General features: G+C 38.4%; 1 protein-coding gene across 7 annotated transcripts in view; it reads right to left on the bottom strand.

Annotated features, from left to right (window-relative positions):
* Window positions 1–17,625, bottom strand: part of TBC1D14 (TBC1 domain family member 14) — a 72,000-nt gene that overhangs the window by 4,646 nt on the left and 49,729 nt on the right. For 6 of the 7 annotated variants that reach the window (XM_054823230.1, XM_054823231.1, XM_054823232.1 and 3 more), the window contains 6 exons: window positions 17,047–17,127; window positions 15,518–15,612; window positions 14,398–14,469; window positions 12,943–13,071; window positions 9,858–9,967; window positions 2,122–2,380 (listed from right to left, as the gene is read on the bottom strand). In XM_054823230.1, the coding sequence (XP_054679205.1) occupies window positions 2,122–2,380; window positions 9,858–9,967; window positions 12,943–13,071; window positions 14,398–14,469; window positions 15,518–15,612; window positions 17,047–17,127 (746 nt within the window). Of the gene's footprint in view, window positions 1–2,121; window positions 2,381–9,857; window positions 9,968–10,748; window positions 11,248–12,942; window positions 13,072–14,397; window positions 14,470–15,517; window positions 15,613–17,046; window positions 17,128–17,625 lie in introns of those variants that run through there. The other variant, XM_054823233.1, reaches the window with a different exon arrangement.

The following is a 17,625-nucleotide window of genomic DNA, read 5'->3' on the forward strand; positions in this document are numbered from 1 at the left end:
AGTTTATCTTAAAGGTAGTGCATCCATCACAATGCACATTTATTTTGCTACTTTGAAAAGGTTATTTCCCCACAGAAAACACACAGATACTACAGCAAAGCATCTGACTCTTACAACAACAGTGAGAAATAATTATCCAGATAGGGAGCATCCTAACTGCAGCCAGACTTCTCAAGCATGCTGTGTGGGTGCGTGCTACCACAGCCCCAGCACTGCTACAAGTCCCACCTGTGCAACCAAGTCCCACGCTACGAAAAGCCTGTCTGTCCTAGAACAGCAAAGTTCAAGTTTCCGAGTCCAAACTCATCCTGGTGAACTTTAAGAACGTGAAGAGAGGTAAGAGGTCATCACAGGTAGCATCTTAGTAATAGAAAACATAATCCCATACAATCTTTGTCTTGTTAATGTTTCTAGGTTGGTTCCAACAGCAGTACCTCAGCGACTGAGGAGTCCCAGTAAGTACATGATATGAGCAAACTCACAGGCCCTACTCACTTCTGGCTTGGAAAAGGATGGCAGGCTAGGGAGTGAAGAGGCTTTCCTGAGGGAAACTTACTCAGCAATGTAACTGTCTGGTAAAGAAAGCCAGCTGGTGCAGAAGTCAAGATAGGTAAGAGGTCAACCAATACCAACCCTACAGCATGCAAACTGTTTTGAGATCTATCTGCACCACAGTTCAGCAGCATTTTGTCTTCAGTTTTCCACAACAAGCAAAAACAACTGGAAATTCCAGCGCAGTCCAAATGAAGCTGATGAAGAGACTGAGGAAGACTGCTTGGGCTAGCTTACTTTGAAGTCTTCCTCCTGTTGTGATAATCACCACTAAACCTTCACAGGTGTCAAAGACTGAAAACCACTGGCTCAGCAAGCCTATTACTGGGGTTACCCAGCAGAATAGGACCACTATCTCCTCTTCCCTGCAAAGGAAGCAGCAGTAGGCTGAGAATTGATTTGGTATGTGATCCTCATCCACACAAGACGTGCTCAAAGAAAGTGAACCATCTGAACAAGGAACAAGACTGGGAGGTTACTTTTAGACACATTGCTGGCTGAAAAATCGTCTTAAGGATAGAAACAAAGTTGGATCTCTACTAGCAATTTATGACCAAGCCCAGAACGTATATGCAAAATAAGCTGTGAGGAAAACCATGTGATGGAGGAACCGCTGGCAGCATGCTGCTCTTAGCTGGGCTGCGCAGGTTGTGCTCCCCTTTATACACAAGATAAGGCTCAGAAGGCTACAATCTAATCTTATGCAAAGGTTAGAAATTCTTATCTCAAACAGCAAGCTGGCAGCCCCCCACATCCACAGGCAGACTATTACTCCAGGAAAGAAACATAAACTCCCATAACCACTATGTTTAACAACATCTTTCAGTTTCACTGCAAAATAGAATGGATAAACTAACTGGGCAGAGCTCTATTACAGCATGCTTCACGCAGCAGGCTGGATTACTGTTTTGAAGGGAAAAAAAATTTGGAGTTTATACTCCAAATGTTATGGAGTACACTTGACCTAAGTCTCCAGCATGATGGCTGTTAAGCCACTTAAAAATCTCCACATTCAGATGACACACTTCCACCTTTTTGTTTTAAGCTGGAATTTTGTTAGAACTACAGTGATGAGACTACAATTTTTGAAGTAAAGGCTTCAGTGCTCAATTCCAGTAAAGAAGTCAGAGATGTAGTCATTTCTTTACAGCCCAAAATTAGGCAAACTAGATCCTCAAGGATATTAAGACAATGATTGTATGATGATGATGGGTCCTGAAAAATTGTCATCTTCTCCCAAAGAGTGAATTTTTGCTTTTAAATCTCAAGTTGTAATGCTGCTAGCAGCCTTTGTAGTTAGTAAGTTAAAGTCATATGATATTTTACTTCATTGACTCCACCTAACATTGCAATTTTGAATGTTGACTGAGCTCTCCCCTTCCAGAGGAGAACAAGCTCAGGGAACCCACTCATCTGAATGTATACTAAAAGCATGGAGTGAGCTACATAGTCCTACTACCTGTAAAATCAAACACTAGCTCTGCTAAAACATTCTTCCAGATGTTGGCAAACCCCATTTTCATGAGTACAGTGCAATCATCTGTTACCAAAAATCAACATCCTCTTTACCTGAGCCCACTTTTTGTTTCTACTTTGCATCTGAATGGCAGCAATAGACGCGAAGAATTCTTCAGAAGGCAAGTCCTCTGGCAGCTTAGTTAAAAACTGGGCTATATGAATGAAGTCCATTTTGGTCAAAATATCTTCAAAAAGTTTTAATATTCCCAGGGCTGTACGGAATAAGAACTCTTCTCCATCACGGCAGAACACATCCCAGACACGACATGCCAAGTCTAGTGGCAAAGATTTGCTGTACAATGTGAATATCCTGAAAAACAGAGTAAAATTTTCAGAGTTACTGCACAAGAAAAATGTCCAGCATACTCGCAGAAGTACACAGACTGATTAGTAGTTAAGTTTGAGGCTTCTCAAATATTTGTATCTGAATACTTTTTTTGCATTTCAAAAGTACTTCTAGTAGTTGCTGCATAGCAATACATGAAACAACATAAAATTGTACAACAGTTAAGGCATCTTGCTATCAATCTGGGTCAATTTTCTGAGATCACACCAGAAGAAACAATACACATGGTTTTATGATGGACATGCACTGGCCACTAGTATAATCAAAGGCATATTTAATCATCACTTCAGAACTGAGGACTGATACAGTTTTAGCTGCGAGAACACAAAAAGCAGAATCTTCAGACATACAGCAAAGGGAATATCATGGATCAGATGAAGGAGATGTGTAATATTAACACTGTGTTCCAGGCTTGATGGGCTGGCAAAGTAATAATAGCATGAGTTTAGGAGGAAAGATCAGTTTAAACTCTACTGAGTTGAGAGAAACAGGCAAGATATCCAGAGAGAATGCAGCGATAGCTGTGTAAGATGGTGGCTCAGTGTGCTTGAATGGATGTGATCCCCAAAAGAGTAAAGGTAACAGCAGAAGCAAGAACCTCCTCCCAGTTACTAAAACTGCATTTTCATTAACTGCCAAGAGCATATTTCTTCCTTCATCAAAACACCAACAGTCTTGCAGCCAGGAACATGAAGATGCTCCCTTCTCTATCCAACACTTTGCTACAAGGCAGAGCGGTTTTCATTGCCACTAACAACGTTGTAACAGCATGCGAAGAGAATTAAGCTTCCTGGAACCACGTTATAGTATAAAATGGAAAAGAGTTACAGTGATTTTTTTTTTTCCCTTCAGAATTCAGAGAACATTTCTCCACAGACGCACTGCAGAAAAGATCTCTGTAAAAGTGCAAAGAACTCTTTCTCCAGCAGAGGTCAGCAAAGCCTCAAATTTAAACAAATCCTTTCCACATCTTTTAACACAAATTTTCAAGTATGCTGAATCGAACAGTAATTCTTTTGTGTTTAAGACTCCCTCAATCCAATTTTTTATCTAGGAAATTTGGGTTTACATTAAAAAAATACAATGGAACAGATACATACACACACATATATAGGTATTGATTATGAATTAATATATTTTCACAGCAAATTCTAATAAAGGTTTTCTGCAGTATCTGCTTTTTACTATATAAGACTGAATGATTCATCATCAAGTATCTGGCTTCTCTATGAATCAGCGCACTTTAGGAAAATGGGAAAATACATTCATTTTACAAGCTGCAAGATGAAACTAAACCATTTGCTCAAATTCAGGTGAACAAACAAACTGCAGGTTTAGGATCATAAGGACTTTACTTTTTTCTATTTTCACACCTCATTGCAATGTTTTTATAACAAGTGGACATCGTTTAAATTCTGCTCTCCAAAAAGCTAAATTACAACTACAAAAATAAGCCAGTAAGAGGTAGAGCCTGGGATGAAAAAAACCCGCTATTGTTCATCTACATATTTTACATACATACATGAATGTATGAGACTAGCACGATACAAGCCCCTTCTTTGGCTTACTGGCTGATCATGTGTTGCAGACTTAATATACTCTTTCAACATTTTTGTATAGTCACATGCCATAGAAAAACGTCTCGCTACAAAACACACAGCAGAATTAAGACTTTTTGTCTACACACGCACAGGAAACAGCAACAGCTTTTCCATTTAAAATGAACAGTGTAATAGGAAGCAATTCCACTGAGTCCTTTCCTGGTCACCAAGTAGCAGGCACACACTCGGCCAGAAACTAGTCCTGGTTAAAGATAAGTAACAATGCCTATTTTTTTTTATCTGGTTTTATTCACAAAAGCTATTACTCTGTCATGATTCAGACCTAACCTGAATAACCCATGTGTATTAAATCTGCAACTATGCAGAAAATTAACTGTCAGAAGAAATAATTCAGAACTATTTATTAGAACATGACTTTTTGAAGGAAAAGATTTACTCGCATCAAAAAAGCTGTCACATCAAATAAGGTACTTGACATTGATCTCTTCATAATTTGGAAGGAAGTGCAATTTGCAAGAAATTCACAAGGCAATTAACTTTCATTAATACTAGCATGGAATTCAATGCATCAAGCCCCAAGAACGGAGAGTGGGCCCTCTAGAATAAGCAATGAAACAACAGTAGGAAACATTACTACTAAGAATGGATACAGCATTTGTTCCCTTCAAACATTTCCTACTGAAAGACATTTTTTATTAGACATCTGAGCTACTGGTCTGAAACCCAGCTGAAATTTATTCTAGTAATAAAGCAGCTGCTAGACTAAAACAGTTACAGCAGTGGCTCTCAGCAGCACTAGCACACTACTTGCACATGATCTGCTCGTGCTGTTGCTGCAGGATGATTTTCTGTCTGCGGTGCTCTTCCAACTCACTACAAGTCCCAGGTTCAGATGACACAGTTAACTAGCACAGAGATGTCCAGTGTCAGAGTAACATAAACGCAAGCAACTGGCTGCTGTTTGAGTAAGGGGAAAAAAAACCAACAAAGTACCAGATGCTCCTGCTCCTCCCAGCCCTGCTCATGACGAAAGTGCATTTTCAGGTAAATGCATGAAATCCTGGCTAGTTTGCTACTCACAGGGAAAACATATCACCATAATATTACCAAGAAAGCACTGTTACCATGATAATCACAGGCTCCGTGTTTTCTTTCCTTTGTTCCTTCTTTTTTTTCTTTTCTTTTTTCTCTCTTTTCTTTGTTTTTTAATTAAAGAGTCTTCATAAGCTATTGTTAGCAACAGCACTGAAGACAGGTATGCCAGATTTTGGATTGACAACTCACGCACAACAATGCCGATGCAAATCAGATCTCATATATTCCTGCACTACACATTCTCTTCCCATGTTTGTAACAGCACAAAAACATTTCTGCAACTTCTGATTTCAGCTGTGGAAATGGATAACTAATTCACCTTGTAAATTTATTCTTGGATCCTCCCTCCTTTGTCCTGGTATTAATTTTTAGCTGTTACATTTTATATCGATTTCAACTACATCTGCTTTCAGACAAAGATCGCATCTTTCTAAGTGTTCATGCATTACTTTATAGTGGCATCTCTGTTCTCATTAGCACCTTTTAGTGTTATTGCAATAAGCTTGTTGGTAACAGTTTATTTAGTACAATTTTAAAATTATTACAGTTAAAAAAAAAGTGGAAGCATTTACTTTGTTCCTTATAAGGGAAAGAAAAAGTATTATGTATTATACAGTACTGACTCTAACAGAGCACTTTCTTAGCACTCAGCAAATCTGACTGCATTCTAAAATGTATCAATATAATACAAATATATGTGAGTTTCTGGGCAATTTCCAACCAGTCGGAAGCACGCAAAAAGCCCTGCTCTCTCACCAAAGAGTACAAGGCAATGCAGTAGCTCACTTGATTCCACCCCAACCTGCAGTGACATAAGGATGAGCACACTCTAAATTGGGCTGAAGAGTCTCATCTTTTGGAGTCTGTAACTCCAATTAAAACAAGCAGGATGTCACCAGAAACCTTTGGACAGAATTACAGTCCATTTTTTCTTTGAAATGGAGGCATGCATTTAAAGCATCACCGTGAGCTTCATTTTTTGGGGTGGTGGAGAGTTACTGGCATGACATGGACTATGTTTTTCTTAATGTAATGGATAGCAAGCTTATAAATACTTCACTGGAAGTGCCCACTACAAACGTACACACAAACTGGATTGGATCTTTATCATAACAAGCAAATGGTGTCAACAGAAAGTCAGTGTTCGCAGAGCACAATCACAGTCACTGCAATACTAAAGAACCACTGATCGATCCATGAGTACAAAGCCCTTGGCTATAATTATTGCCAAAAATCATTTTGCTAAGTAGGGATAAAGAGGTGTTTGTACAGCAGCAGCAGGCCATAAATAGACAGCATGTGTCCTTTGCAAATCCACATTCTGCTCTGCTCACAAGAGCCTGCAGTACATCAGCTGACAGAGCCGAGAGGCCAAAACTGGGCTCTTCAGACACACTATTTCCTCTCTATTCTCTGTGAACCTGACTGTACGTTGCTCTTTACACCCCTCTCACACTTGATTCCCTTTATATTCTTCAAAAAAAGTAAAAACTTGTCTAGCTTTTGAATTCTTACCATGAGATTTATCAGTTGGAGTTTGGGCTTGAAGTACACAGGTCCTCTTTAAAATACATGCCTTACTTCTGGCAGGTATCCACTGATAATTGTGCCACTGTAACTTTTAATTAAATTCTTAAGTCCTCGGCATTTTCCCATCACAAAAAGCAGTGGTGGAACTGAACTTGCAGGGGGGCTCCCCTCGCTAAATCCTCTACCAACCCCAAGAAAGCAGCATTGCATCACCTGCATAGCTGGGCCCATCTACATGCACAGCATTTCTTTTTCTTGGAACGCATCCCTTCAACAAATGATTTAAGCATACCAATTTTACTGCCGTTCCCTGCAGCACTGGTTACAGGAAGCAGCACAAAGGAGACTAGTTGATTCCACCGTAATTGCAGCAGGAGCAGGAGGGTTTCCCAGCAACTGGTCTGTGCAGCACTGGCCATGGGAGCCCTCCCAGAGCTGGCACTAACTGTGATTTACTGCACACATGCCTGCACAGTAACCATGCCAGCCACCGGAACAGCAGCAGGCATCCCTTCGGAGCTCAGAACAAACACACATTTAAATAAAAGTAATGTTGTTAGAGCAAGGTTGTTTCATAGAGATTTTTACCTACAACCAAAAGGTCTGTCTATTCAGAGCGACACTGTACCGTATTCTTCCCTGACTTTAAACACACTGAAACCACATTCTTATCTTTCTGGAAACAGTTCTGTTTTTAACGGAGTGGTACCTGTACTACAGCAAATTCACTGTCAGCCGTGAGCCACAGGCAACCTTATAAACAACATTTTCCAAAGTCCTCAGCCTTCATAATTACTCACTTGTGAGAACACAAACCCACCTGATTTTTCCTTACATCTTTTCTATATGACTTAATGGAAGTAATGGAAGGACAGCACATATAAAGTCCAATTTGCTAAGTTTCCAGTGGCCATTTGAAAAAAAATTAAAAAAAAAAAATCTAAATCTGCTTCCTACAAGATCGAAGTATTTTAAAGTAGAAAGTATATATGTGTATGCACACACACATTATACATACACTTATATACACACACAGACATATTTAAATATTATACCTCAATCTTATACAGTTAAATATCCACTCCACTGTCTAACAAAATTCAAGACAGAATGGGACAAGCTGTCTAGCTGAAGACAGGTGTGAAAAAAGTTTAATACAGGGCTGCCTCAATAGTCTACATGCCTGTGCAAGATCATAATGTTGTGACTCCCTGGGGATGGGGAGGAACGCAGTAAACTGTCCTTGGGATTAAAATAAACAGCTTTAATATGGATGCAGGTAGTCAGCAAAAAAAGCTAAGGGTTGTCAGTCCATTTGTACAAAGACCTTGAGAAGCACCATCCACAAGCACTCCTGACAGAAGTTGCTTTCAAGTGCTCTTAACAACACCCACAGAAGTAACGAAAGGGAGGTCTGATGTTCCCCACACTCAGACTTCAACACTTCAGTTCTTTCCTCTTAAGTCATTTTTTTTCTTTTTTTTTTTAAACCTCTGAATGTGCTCATAAACAACAACTGATCACATAAATGTTTACTAAAGAAAATACAATAAAGATTAGTCTATCCAAGCAACATTGCTGAGGGGAATGTAAACCTTCAACCTTTCATCAAAACAGTCTTTTTCTAGTTCTCCAATTTCTGGTGTTGTTCCTCAGGATTTCTTCTTTACAATGTAAAGCTCAAAGTTAAGACAACAGAGTGATATTAACATGGCTGCATCATGAAGACACTTGTTTTTAGTCTCTCCTACATAAAAAAAAATAACCTTATTTATGACAGCATCATATTAAACTAGCAATCCATTAAAAAGATGATAACCTGGTGATTTCAATGTTGTCTATCCAGTTATTATCCAGCATGTTTACAGTCTTCCTATTCTGATATCCCTTTTATTCCATTGCTTCCTCCACGCACAGGCTTTTCACAACATTGTCTGAGGTAATATAATTTCAACACCTTTCCTCTTATCATTGAACATACCAGCCTCTGCCCTCTTTCTTCCCTTCTATCCTAGTCCAGTATTTTTTCTAGCATCTTCCTGCTGTGTGCATAGATCTAGTTCAGTTTAATACTCTCAGCCTTCAGTCATAAAAATCCATCTGACTGGTTCCCCCAAACGTTGGGAGAAGTGAGCCCATCCGTTACACAGCTCCTCATTCCCCTGCTTATGTTATGAGCAAACAGCTGCGTGGTTGTTTTAACTGCCTGCTGGGTTAAACCACGACACTTATGAATCTCAGAAAAAAAATGCTGTTACTACTGGGAATTCCACCTTTTACAGAAGGTATTTACTCAGATACTCAAGAACAGGAGAAGCCGTCAACAATTTAAGTGCAAATCAATTTTTCACAAAAAAGATTTCATATCAACCTGAAACAAAGTCTTGCTGAGAAGAGATGTTTTAGCTGCCCCAAACCCAAGCATGACAGGCACAAATACAAATACTCAATTTGGAGTGCCTTATACCACACTGAAATTTGGCAGGAGTGCAAATAAGATCCTTGTCTTTTTTCCTCTCTAAGGAAAAAGGTTCTAATTACAGTAGAACTAAAAAGGAAGGCAGTTTCACCAAATAAAAAGATTGTAATTGCCTGTCTGCTAAGTGGAATAGCTGCAGTAATTAAAATCATGCCAATGCCCTTTAGCTACTCAACTGGACTGTGTTGAGATCAGTTTTTAAACATTCCACACTGGGATCCTCTAAACAGCATCTGGGACCACCTAACATATGAGTGAGATACTGCCCCAAAGTCATAGTTCATCCTGCCAAAAGCCTACGCATTTGCTTTTCTGTAGCTTCTAGCTTTTTGCTGTGTGGACAGAAACAAGATGTTTTAACTACCCTTCTCCTGTTCTGTGCAAAAGGACAAACTATAACTTTCAAATGCAAGACTAGCAATACTCTCAGGATATACATCCCAGTACACACCTGCACTTAAAGTAGAAAAAACAACAGATTTTCTCAGAAGATCAATCCAAATATGCACTAAATACAGTTAAACAGTGCTATACAGCTCTATTTCAAAATAAGCCTCAAACTCAACAGAAGTACAGTAATAAAGGTTAGGCAAACATTTAACATCACAGAAGTATGTGGGAATGATTTGGATTGACAACTCAAGTACTGAACAAAAGATAAAGCCTTTATCTTACAAGAATACTAAACCAGGTAAGAGCGTTCCTGCTTCTGTAATGAACACTGACATGGAGCTCTATGCAAGTATGCACATTAATTATGCTTTTGGTGTCTTACCAATCAATAAGATAGATGTCTGGAGTTAAGTTATTTTTTTTGAAGTGAGCAAATAACTTTGGCAGATTTTCTTCAAAGAATACCTCAAATGCCGCAAAATAAGTCAACATCTGGGAAAATACAATGGGGAGAAAAAAACAGTTAGCTGTATTAATAGGTTTAAATGTATTATCTGTTGTTGGATTAATGCTCTTCAAAAACAGGATCGCATGAATTACATGATACAATAAAGAGCTAAACATCTACATAAAGGACAGTATCTGCAAGCACACAGAGTTTAAGATCCACCCTATATACTGTTCTCATACTAAACAATATAATTATTGTTCTGGGTCTTGGACAGGTTCCTTTGCAAAGAAAAAGACCATCAGGAGAGAAGTTATTCGCTGATTCTTCAAAATAATTATGATAACAGAATGGTGCTTTATGCTTGTGGCAGTAATTCAATATTACGCTGAATAAAATCCAAGGGCCAATGGATTATAAAATGAAATACAAAACTAAAATAATTTAATAGTCCACAGCAAGACTGAAGCATCCAGTTGGCTCCAATCATAAATCATATTATAATATCAAAGCTTCTTTTATACCATACGTTTTAAAATGAGATAATAGCATTTCTATTGCAAAGAGGGAGAGACAAAGTTCACACAGAAAAAGGCAAAGATCAAGACAAAACACCTTGGCAAGAGAAACAGACTGTAACCCTTATCTGATACTATAACCCCTGAACTGTACTGCTTTTAACACGAAGACTTTCATGTTATTTTAAAATTTGAATATTTAGGTCAAATTTCATAACAGAGGGCATGGAGAAAGAAAGTCTTCCAATCCAACTATGAGTTAAAAACAAAAGGCTTTCTAGCCCGCCCGCCCCCCCCCCCCCCGTCCTCTTAATAATATAGGGAGAAAAGTTAAGCAACATCCTTGAATGCTTCGGTAATTTTAATTACAATATCCCAATAAAAGCAATAAAGAATGTCTGTGATTTCTTCAAAGTATGAGTTGTATCAGCATGCTTCTCCCCAAAGCACCATGACAATAAAAGGAAAAGAGCCTTTTGTCTGAAATCCTTTCACAGGATGACAGATCTGTTTCCCAGGTTTTTTAATGTCCTTACGGAAATTTTTCCCATTTCATCTGAATGAAGTGACAGATGGCGGACTACCTTCATTAGTAGTCAGTAAGAGTATAAGGCTTAAAAGCCAATCAGAGATGGGTGTACACTACTGAAACAGCCAAAGTTACGTAAAATCTCTGAACCATCAGTTACTGAGAAACAGCTTCATGGCAAACATGAAACCAGAAATCCACTTTAGAGAACTGTACAACTGAAACAGCTTCCCAGTATGGATTTTTAAATGCATGAAATCCAAGCATCAGGTGAGATCTGCAAGTATAAAGAAGGAAGCAGGTAATGCAACAGACAGTCATACTTCCAAAATTATCTATTTACACACTAACACAACAGTCAGAGAGTTCTACTAAAGTATTTCAGAAGTACTTTAGAGAAGGGATCTTACGCACAACTGCTATGATCACGTCTATTGACAGTGATGCAGGCAGCTCTATTAGAAATGCAATTTAGGCTTTTATCTTAATCAAATCAACATTCAACAAGACATTTTACTTAGTAGTAATTAAAAAAATTCTAATTTAATAAAACTGTAACCAACAAAAGAAATCAAGATAAATCAGTATAAATTACTATCATTTCCACAACTAACTTATGCTGGGGTTTTTTTATTTATTATATGCTAAGACAAATGAGCGTTTGTTTATTAAGCTGTAAAACTGACACAAAAACATGACGGTAGACAGCAGATCAGTATGTTAACCACAGGAACTATCTCGCTTTATGTCTCGCTACTCTGTTTGAAATACTAGGTATAAAGTTTTCCATGGCTTTGTAATGTCACAATATGTTAATATTCTTTCATGTATCACCACCTCTACTCCTCTGTAAGCATTCATATCATGTAGCCTCTATTTAGCCAGGCTAACAGAACTAAATGGCACTATCCAAGAGCGTACCAAAACCCACTATTTCACCCCCCCAAAAAAAACCTTATTCTAGCAAATTTAATTCCAGAACCATCTTCACAAGCATCATATTTACACACTGAATGCATGAACATGTCCTCTTTTTCTAAGTACATTAACAGAGATGACTGATACTGCTTTTAGCAATGCTGTCTGCGCTGTTGTACATCTCTCCATGGGCATTTACAGGTGATGAGATTCAGGGGCCGCAACAAGGAATTACAAACTGCTTTTCCAGCAGGAAATACTGGTAGGATCCCCAGTGTCCTACTGTTTAAGCAACAAAATTGTTGTTGATGTCATCCATTCCCTTGCTTTATTTCTCCCATTTGAACTCTTGAGAAGCAGATCCTATCTTCATAGTGTTAAAAAAGGTAAATAAGTGAGAAAGGGAGGCAGAATGCCATATATTTCACCAAAAACCCCCCCCAACTTTTAAAGTAAATTAAGAACACATTTAGGGAGATGTGTTATTTTGCTATGGTACACAAGCAGCCCAGTGTACATGCTAACAAGGAATTTTAGAGCCTCCAGAAAGAACCAGGCAACCAGCTCCCATTGCAAATTGGCAGGGTCTGCTCATCTGATTCCCCCAGGCTCCTTTTCAAACACAGCTGCTACAATAAGAGATGGGAAACCTGGTTCTCCTGCACCGGTCTATTTTTAGCAACCTGTTAGTTTAGGATAAAAAGCACCTTCAAGACACTTCTTCTAATATTAAGGTGTTTTCAGCTTTCAACTGCAGTGCTCAATTTGAAAAACACCTACAATAATATTCTCATAACTATTTTCTGAGCATCATAAAATAGCTGAACAATTTAATTCACTTGCCTGTTCAAAAAGGTTCGTGGGGTAGTTTTTGGGTTGGTTTGGTTTTTTTGACGGGGTGCGTGTGTGTGTGTGTTGGGGTTTTTTATTTATCAAGTGTGTTGCTCTCAAATAAATTTTGACTTATTTTCCAAGCTACTGAGCCCATAATTTTTTTTAAACTTTCCCTACACATCTCTGTAACTTGTAGAACATAGTTTTCTTGCATACTTACAAGGCCATGGTCCACACGGAAAAACGCCATCTGACAGGGTTTATTTAAAAGGTTAGAAAAAGCAATGAAGGCATCTGCAGTATCCAAGTTCAAGATCAATACTGCTGCTATGAATGACATGCCCTGTACCTGAAGAAAGGAGAAGCATTACCATTCAACAATAACTGTATTCTTCCAAGAATACTGCCTCATTTTGTCCTCACAATCACTAGTGTTTAATGCACTCACTGAGCTGCTGAATTTTACAAAACATTCAGAAAGGCAGGATTTTTTACCCCAGGTAAAACACTTTAGTATGGCACATTCAGAGCATGGAAGCTAATGATCCCCATTCCTAATGATCCTTTCAAAGACTAAGTAAAACTCCTAAGACAGGCTAGGATGACGGCACTTTCAAATATGCAGAATAAAGATTTTTTTGAAGAATAAACTGTTTCTAAGCAATCCCTCTTCTCCTAAGGATAGGTCATATATACCCTTATTTGTGCAAAGTTGGACTAGGACACTAGAGACAAAGACTGTTCTTTCCTTTTCAATTACCAGCAGTTATAGACAACTGCAATGACTCATTTGACAAGCAGTACCATTATAAGATTAAGCTCACGTTTCGTTTACCATAAGATCATGATGTTACTGCGTTTTTCTACAAAGCATGCCATGGAATCAATCCTGACTTTAGGCACAGCTCCCTCACTCAGAGGGTGTAGCGCTACCACTGCAGTCACATGGACCAAGGTGTGACAGTCCTTCCTGCAAACCTGAGGAACAAGCTCCTTCCCAACACAATAACAGGTTCCGCACCAAAACAAGCTCACCACCTGATCTGCCCTTTTTCTAGTTTCCCAGCAGTCATGTTCAGCAGTTTTTGCCAAGCATTGCATGCTACTCGCAGAAAGGAACGTTATCTTTCTACATTTGCCTTCTCTAAAACAACTGTTCCTGAATAAAGAATAAGCTCCTATATACAGCCCTGCTCTGGGAAAAAAAAGACTAAGTGAAGTATCTGAAATCCATTCAGTCCTCTAATAATCACTACTTCAAATACTTTGAGGGAGCTCACATAGCCTCAATGGGCATTGCTTTAAAGACTGTTCCAGAAGCTCACAGTGCTAAAGCACAGAAATGCATATCAAGAGGAGGAAGATACTCTACAGAAGAGTCTCAGTAAGACTGGCATTAAGAACAGTAGGTACTTCAAAGGACCAATTTAATGACATCTTCTGACTCCAATTTTCAAGCACTACAAATATGTACTTTTGAGTTTTCCAATTACTTAACATATTAAAAAGCTTAAATCTAGCAACAGAATCATGATATACACTTCTCAAGCATGTAATGGAATAAAAAAAAAAAAGTATTCACTAAATCATTTAATACTGGTCTACAAAGGGCTAACACAATCCTCCCTTCTCCTAGTTACCCCTCCCCACCCCTGAAAAAAAATTCTTCACTTACATAGCCCACATCAGGTCTGTAACAAGTATAGGCTCCTAAAATACTGTGCAACGTGTCATGGTAAGGACCACCCTATAACAAAACAAAAAGAAGACAATACATCTGAGTATATAACAAACATGTTAGAAAATCCTTCAGTTCTATAGACAGCACCTATAAATTCTGATGAAGGACACATTATTTCTCTATGCAGCTTTGAACAGCCCCAAGCCTTTCAACATAATTTTGGCTTCAGAAGCATGAAACAGCCCTCCCTACCATATTTATTACAAATGCATACAGTTCATCCAATACATCAATTACATATTAAATCCTTATGCAAGAGGAACGTAAGCCTAAGAGATTCCTTATAGCTTAGCAGCACTTTGACAACAATGCCAAGAAAGCAGAACACTAATGAGAACTACTTAATTGTCTATTAGACTAGAGGCAGAATTCAACAATGAAGAAAATAGTTAAAACAACAACATACCATAACACACACAGAGCACATCAAGAATGACATACACAGCTAAAAAGAATTTCACATTGTCGACTATTAACAGCTGCCGTATCTTAGACTAAGTAACTGGTTGAGAGTTTCCAAAGGGAAAAGTTTTTCACCCCAAAATGTTGATTTACTGCAATCTAAACTTTTCACAGGGCTGCTGAAATTTGTGTATAGAAGGACAAAATATCTGGTTAAAATGAGTTGTTAAAGCACACCAAAAACATACAAGTTAAACTGGTCTTGCATGGAACCAAAAAAAGGCCCCCAAATCTTGTTAGCTTGAGCTGTGCTCTCTCTCACTTATCGTGTATTTGCAACCCAGCAGTGTTGATTCACTGACTCGGAAACACCCACCTGCATCACTTCGTCAGACAGAAACCAGCATGAACTGGGCTAGATGAATCACAATGATTAGCCAACAGATTGGCTTTTGCCTCTTCCAAATGTAGAGTACCTTGAGGTGACTCTTTTCTAGTATTTGTAGTTTTCCAAAATCCTTAGGAACTTTTTCCTCTCAATACGTCTACTCCTTCAGATTTGAACTCAACGGGCTGTTTCAACCAAGGGACAGGCAAGATTATGTAAACTTAATTTCTCTGAGAAGTCAAGACACAAGTTAATATTGCTTACTTGCTGGAATATACAGAGATTAGGAAACGTTCTTGAGATATCCAGTTTTATTAACTCCAAGCTTGCTTCTCTGTCAGCTGCAGAAAATCCAGCATCTACAAAAGCCAAAGTTACTGCATTTATTACGTGGATTGGTGTACGCTTTTTTCCCCCCTTTCTTTTTTTCTTCTGGTAAGGGTTAACATTTGCACAGTTCATTTATTTCGATACGAATGCTAGGGAATAAGGGTATAGACAGGACAATTCCCTGAATTCAGCACACAGGCTAAGAAGCAAGTATGTCCTGACTCAAAGCAACCCTACAGTGCACACTGACCATCAATATATTTCAAAGTGATGTGGGGAAAGACGCAGGGCAAGGCAGGCCAGGCACTCTACTGGTATCCGCTGACAAAACACTAGACAGACACCAGCCTGTTAACCTGTGACCCCTCGGCCTCAACAACACTTCCCAGTGGCTCCTGAAATAGCTGTCTCTGTGGAAAGGTTGTGGTGGGAGGGAGAAGTCCTAAAGCAGAAGCATTTGATGGATGCCACTTATCTCTACTACTGTCAGCTCTCCTTCCAAAATCATGTTTATTTACTCTTTGTATGTGTTGATAAAGATCATGGACACTGCAATACACTCTCCATAACTGAAACAGATCTCATACACAGTAAATTTCTAAAGTATTAGTTTTCCTTCTGATATCAAAAAGTTCTATTTGTATTTTGTCTGTTCTGGTAAGTACAGTCGGGAATTACCTACTGCTACTTATTGAACAATCAAAAAAAAAAAAAAGAGTTGTCACTAGCCAATGCTTATACCAACCACCTGAGCATAAACACTCCAGAAAACAAAGTGCAAGAGGAAGCTGGAAACGTACTAGATATCTTATTTAAGGTGCAATCTTAACAAAACAAAGTAGGGGATTTCCAATCAAAAATATTTTTCTGTTGATAAATGCCAGTACCTATGTCCTCCTTTTCCTGCTCAACATAATTACTTACCAAAGGCAATTTCAAGCATCTGCACGTAGTTTTATACTCTCTCAAAAACAGACAACTCTTCCAATCAATTAGTAAATCTCAAACCACTTTATCTGCAAAAATAAATTGCTGCTCTCTGAAACACACCCAAGAGATGGGCTCAAAGCTGCAATAAGGGACTAAAATGCAATTTTCTGCTATACTTTGAATTTCAATTCCAAAACTACAGAGGCAGAAAAGTATTTTAGTGTTGCAATTCAAATTATAATCTCTAAACTTTCCTAGTTTTCCTACAAAATAGCATCAAATAAGAACTGCACCTAGAGATGGTTTATAAAGAAAAATGAGCAAGTGTGTTTTAGAAGAGACTACAGTTTCACTGAGAAGAAAGAATACAGCTGTTTCTCAGTCCCACAAAAAGCAGCTTGCTTTTCACCAGAGGCACCTTTATAGCTGATTTTTTTTTTGTTTGTTTAAAGATCTGTGATTTCATTTTAAGGAACAATTTTACAAAATCTCATATTTTGTAACACAGCATAAATCCTTCATGAAAAGCCTACCTTCACATTCTACTTCAGTCCCTCCTATGCTAAGTGATCGCCATTTCTCTTTGGCACGAGCCAGGCAAATATCGTACAGTTCTAGAAAAAGAAAAACAGAGAAAACCAAGTCCGCTATTTGTATACACTCGTGTCCACTGGCAGGTACCAACTACCTACCAAATGAGCAATGCTGCCCCAGTCATTGCAAGTAACAGTATCTCTAACATAGCAGTTGAATTTCTAAGTAGGTTATGGTTCTGAAAGACTTGTTCCACTGACCTATAACCTAAGATTAAGTGAAAAGGAAAGGCAATCCAGGCACAAGTTGCATTTTATGTTCAAGCATTTACTTTTCTTGCAGAGCACTGGTGTTCAAAATTATGGTCTGAATGGATAATTGGGTAAGTCTAGAAAACTCCATTAAGAACTACACCCAAGGTAACCAAGTCAGGCGCAGAAAAGCAGCACAATACAGCTGGAGTACAGGCAGTCTACCACATTTCCACACTGGAATTAATTACATATTCTTTCAGAGTTACGTTTTTCTGTACTTTAAAGTAGCACGCTATTTCTATTTTCACAAACACACACATAAAC

Source organism: Grus americana, chromosome 4 (assembly GCF_028858705.1).
Source record: "Grus americana isolate bGruAme1 chromosome 4, bGruAme1.mat, whole genome shotgun sequence".
Classification (NCBI taxonomy): domain Eukaryota; kingdom Metazoa; phylum Chordata; class Aves; order Gruiformes; family Gruidae; genus Grus; species Grus americana.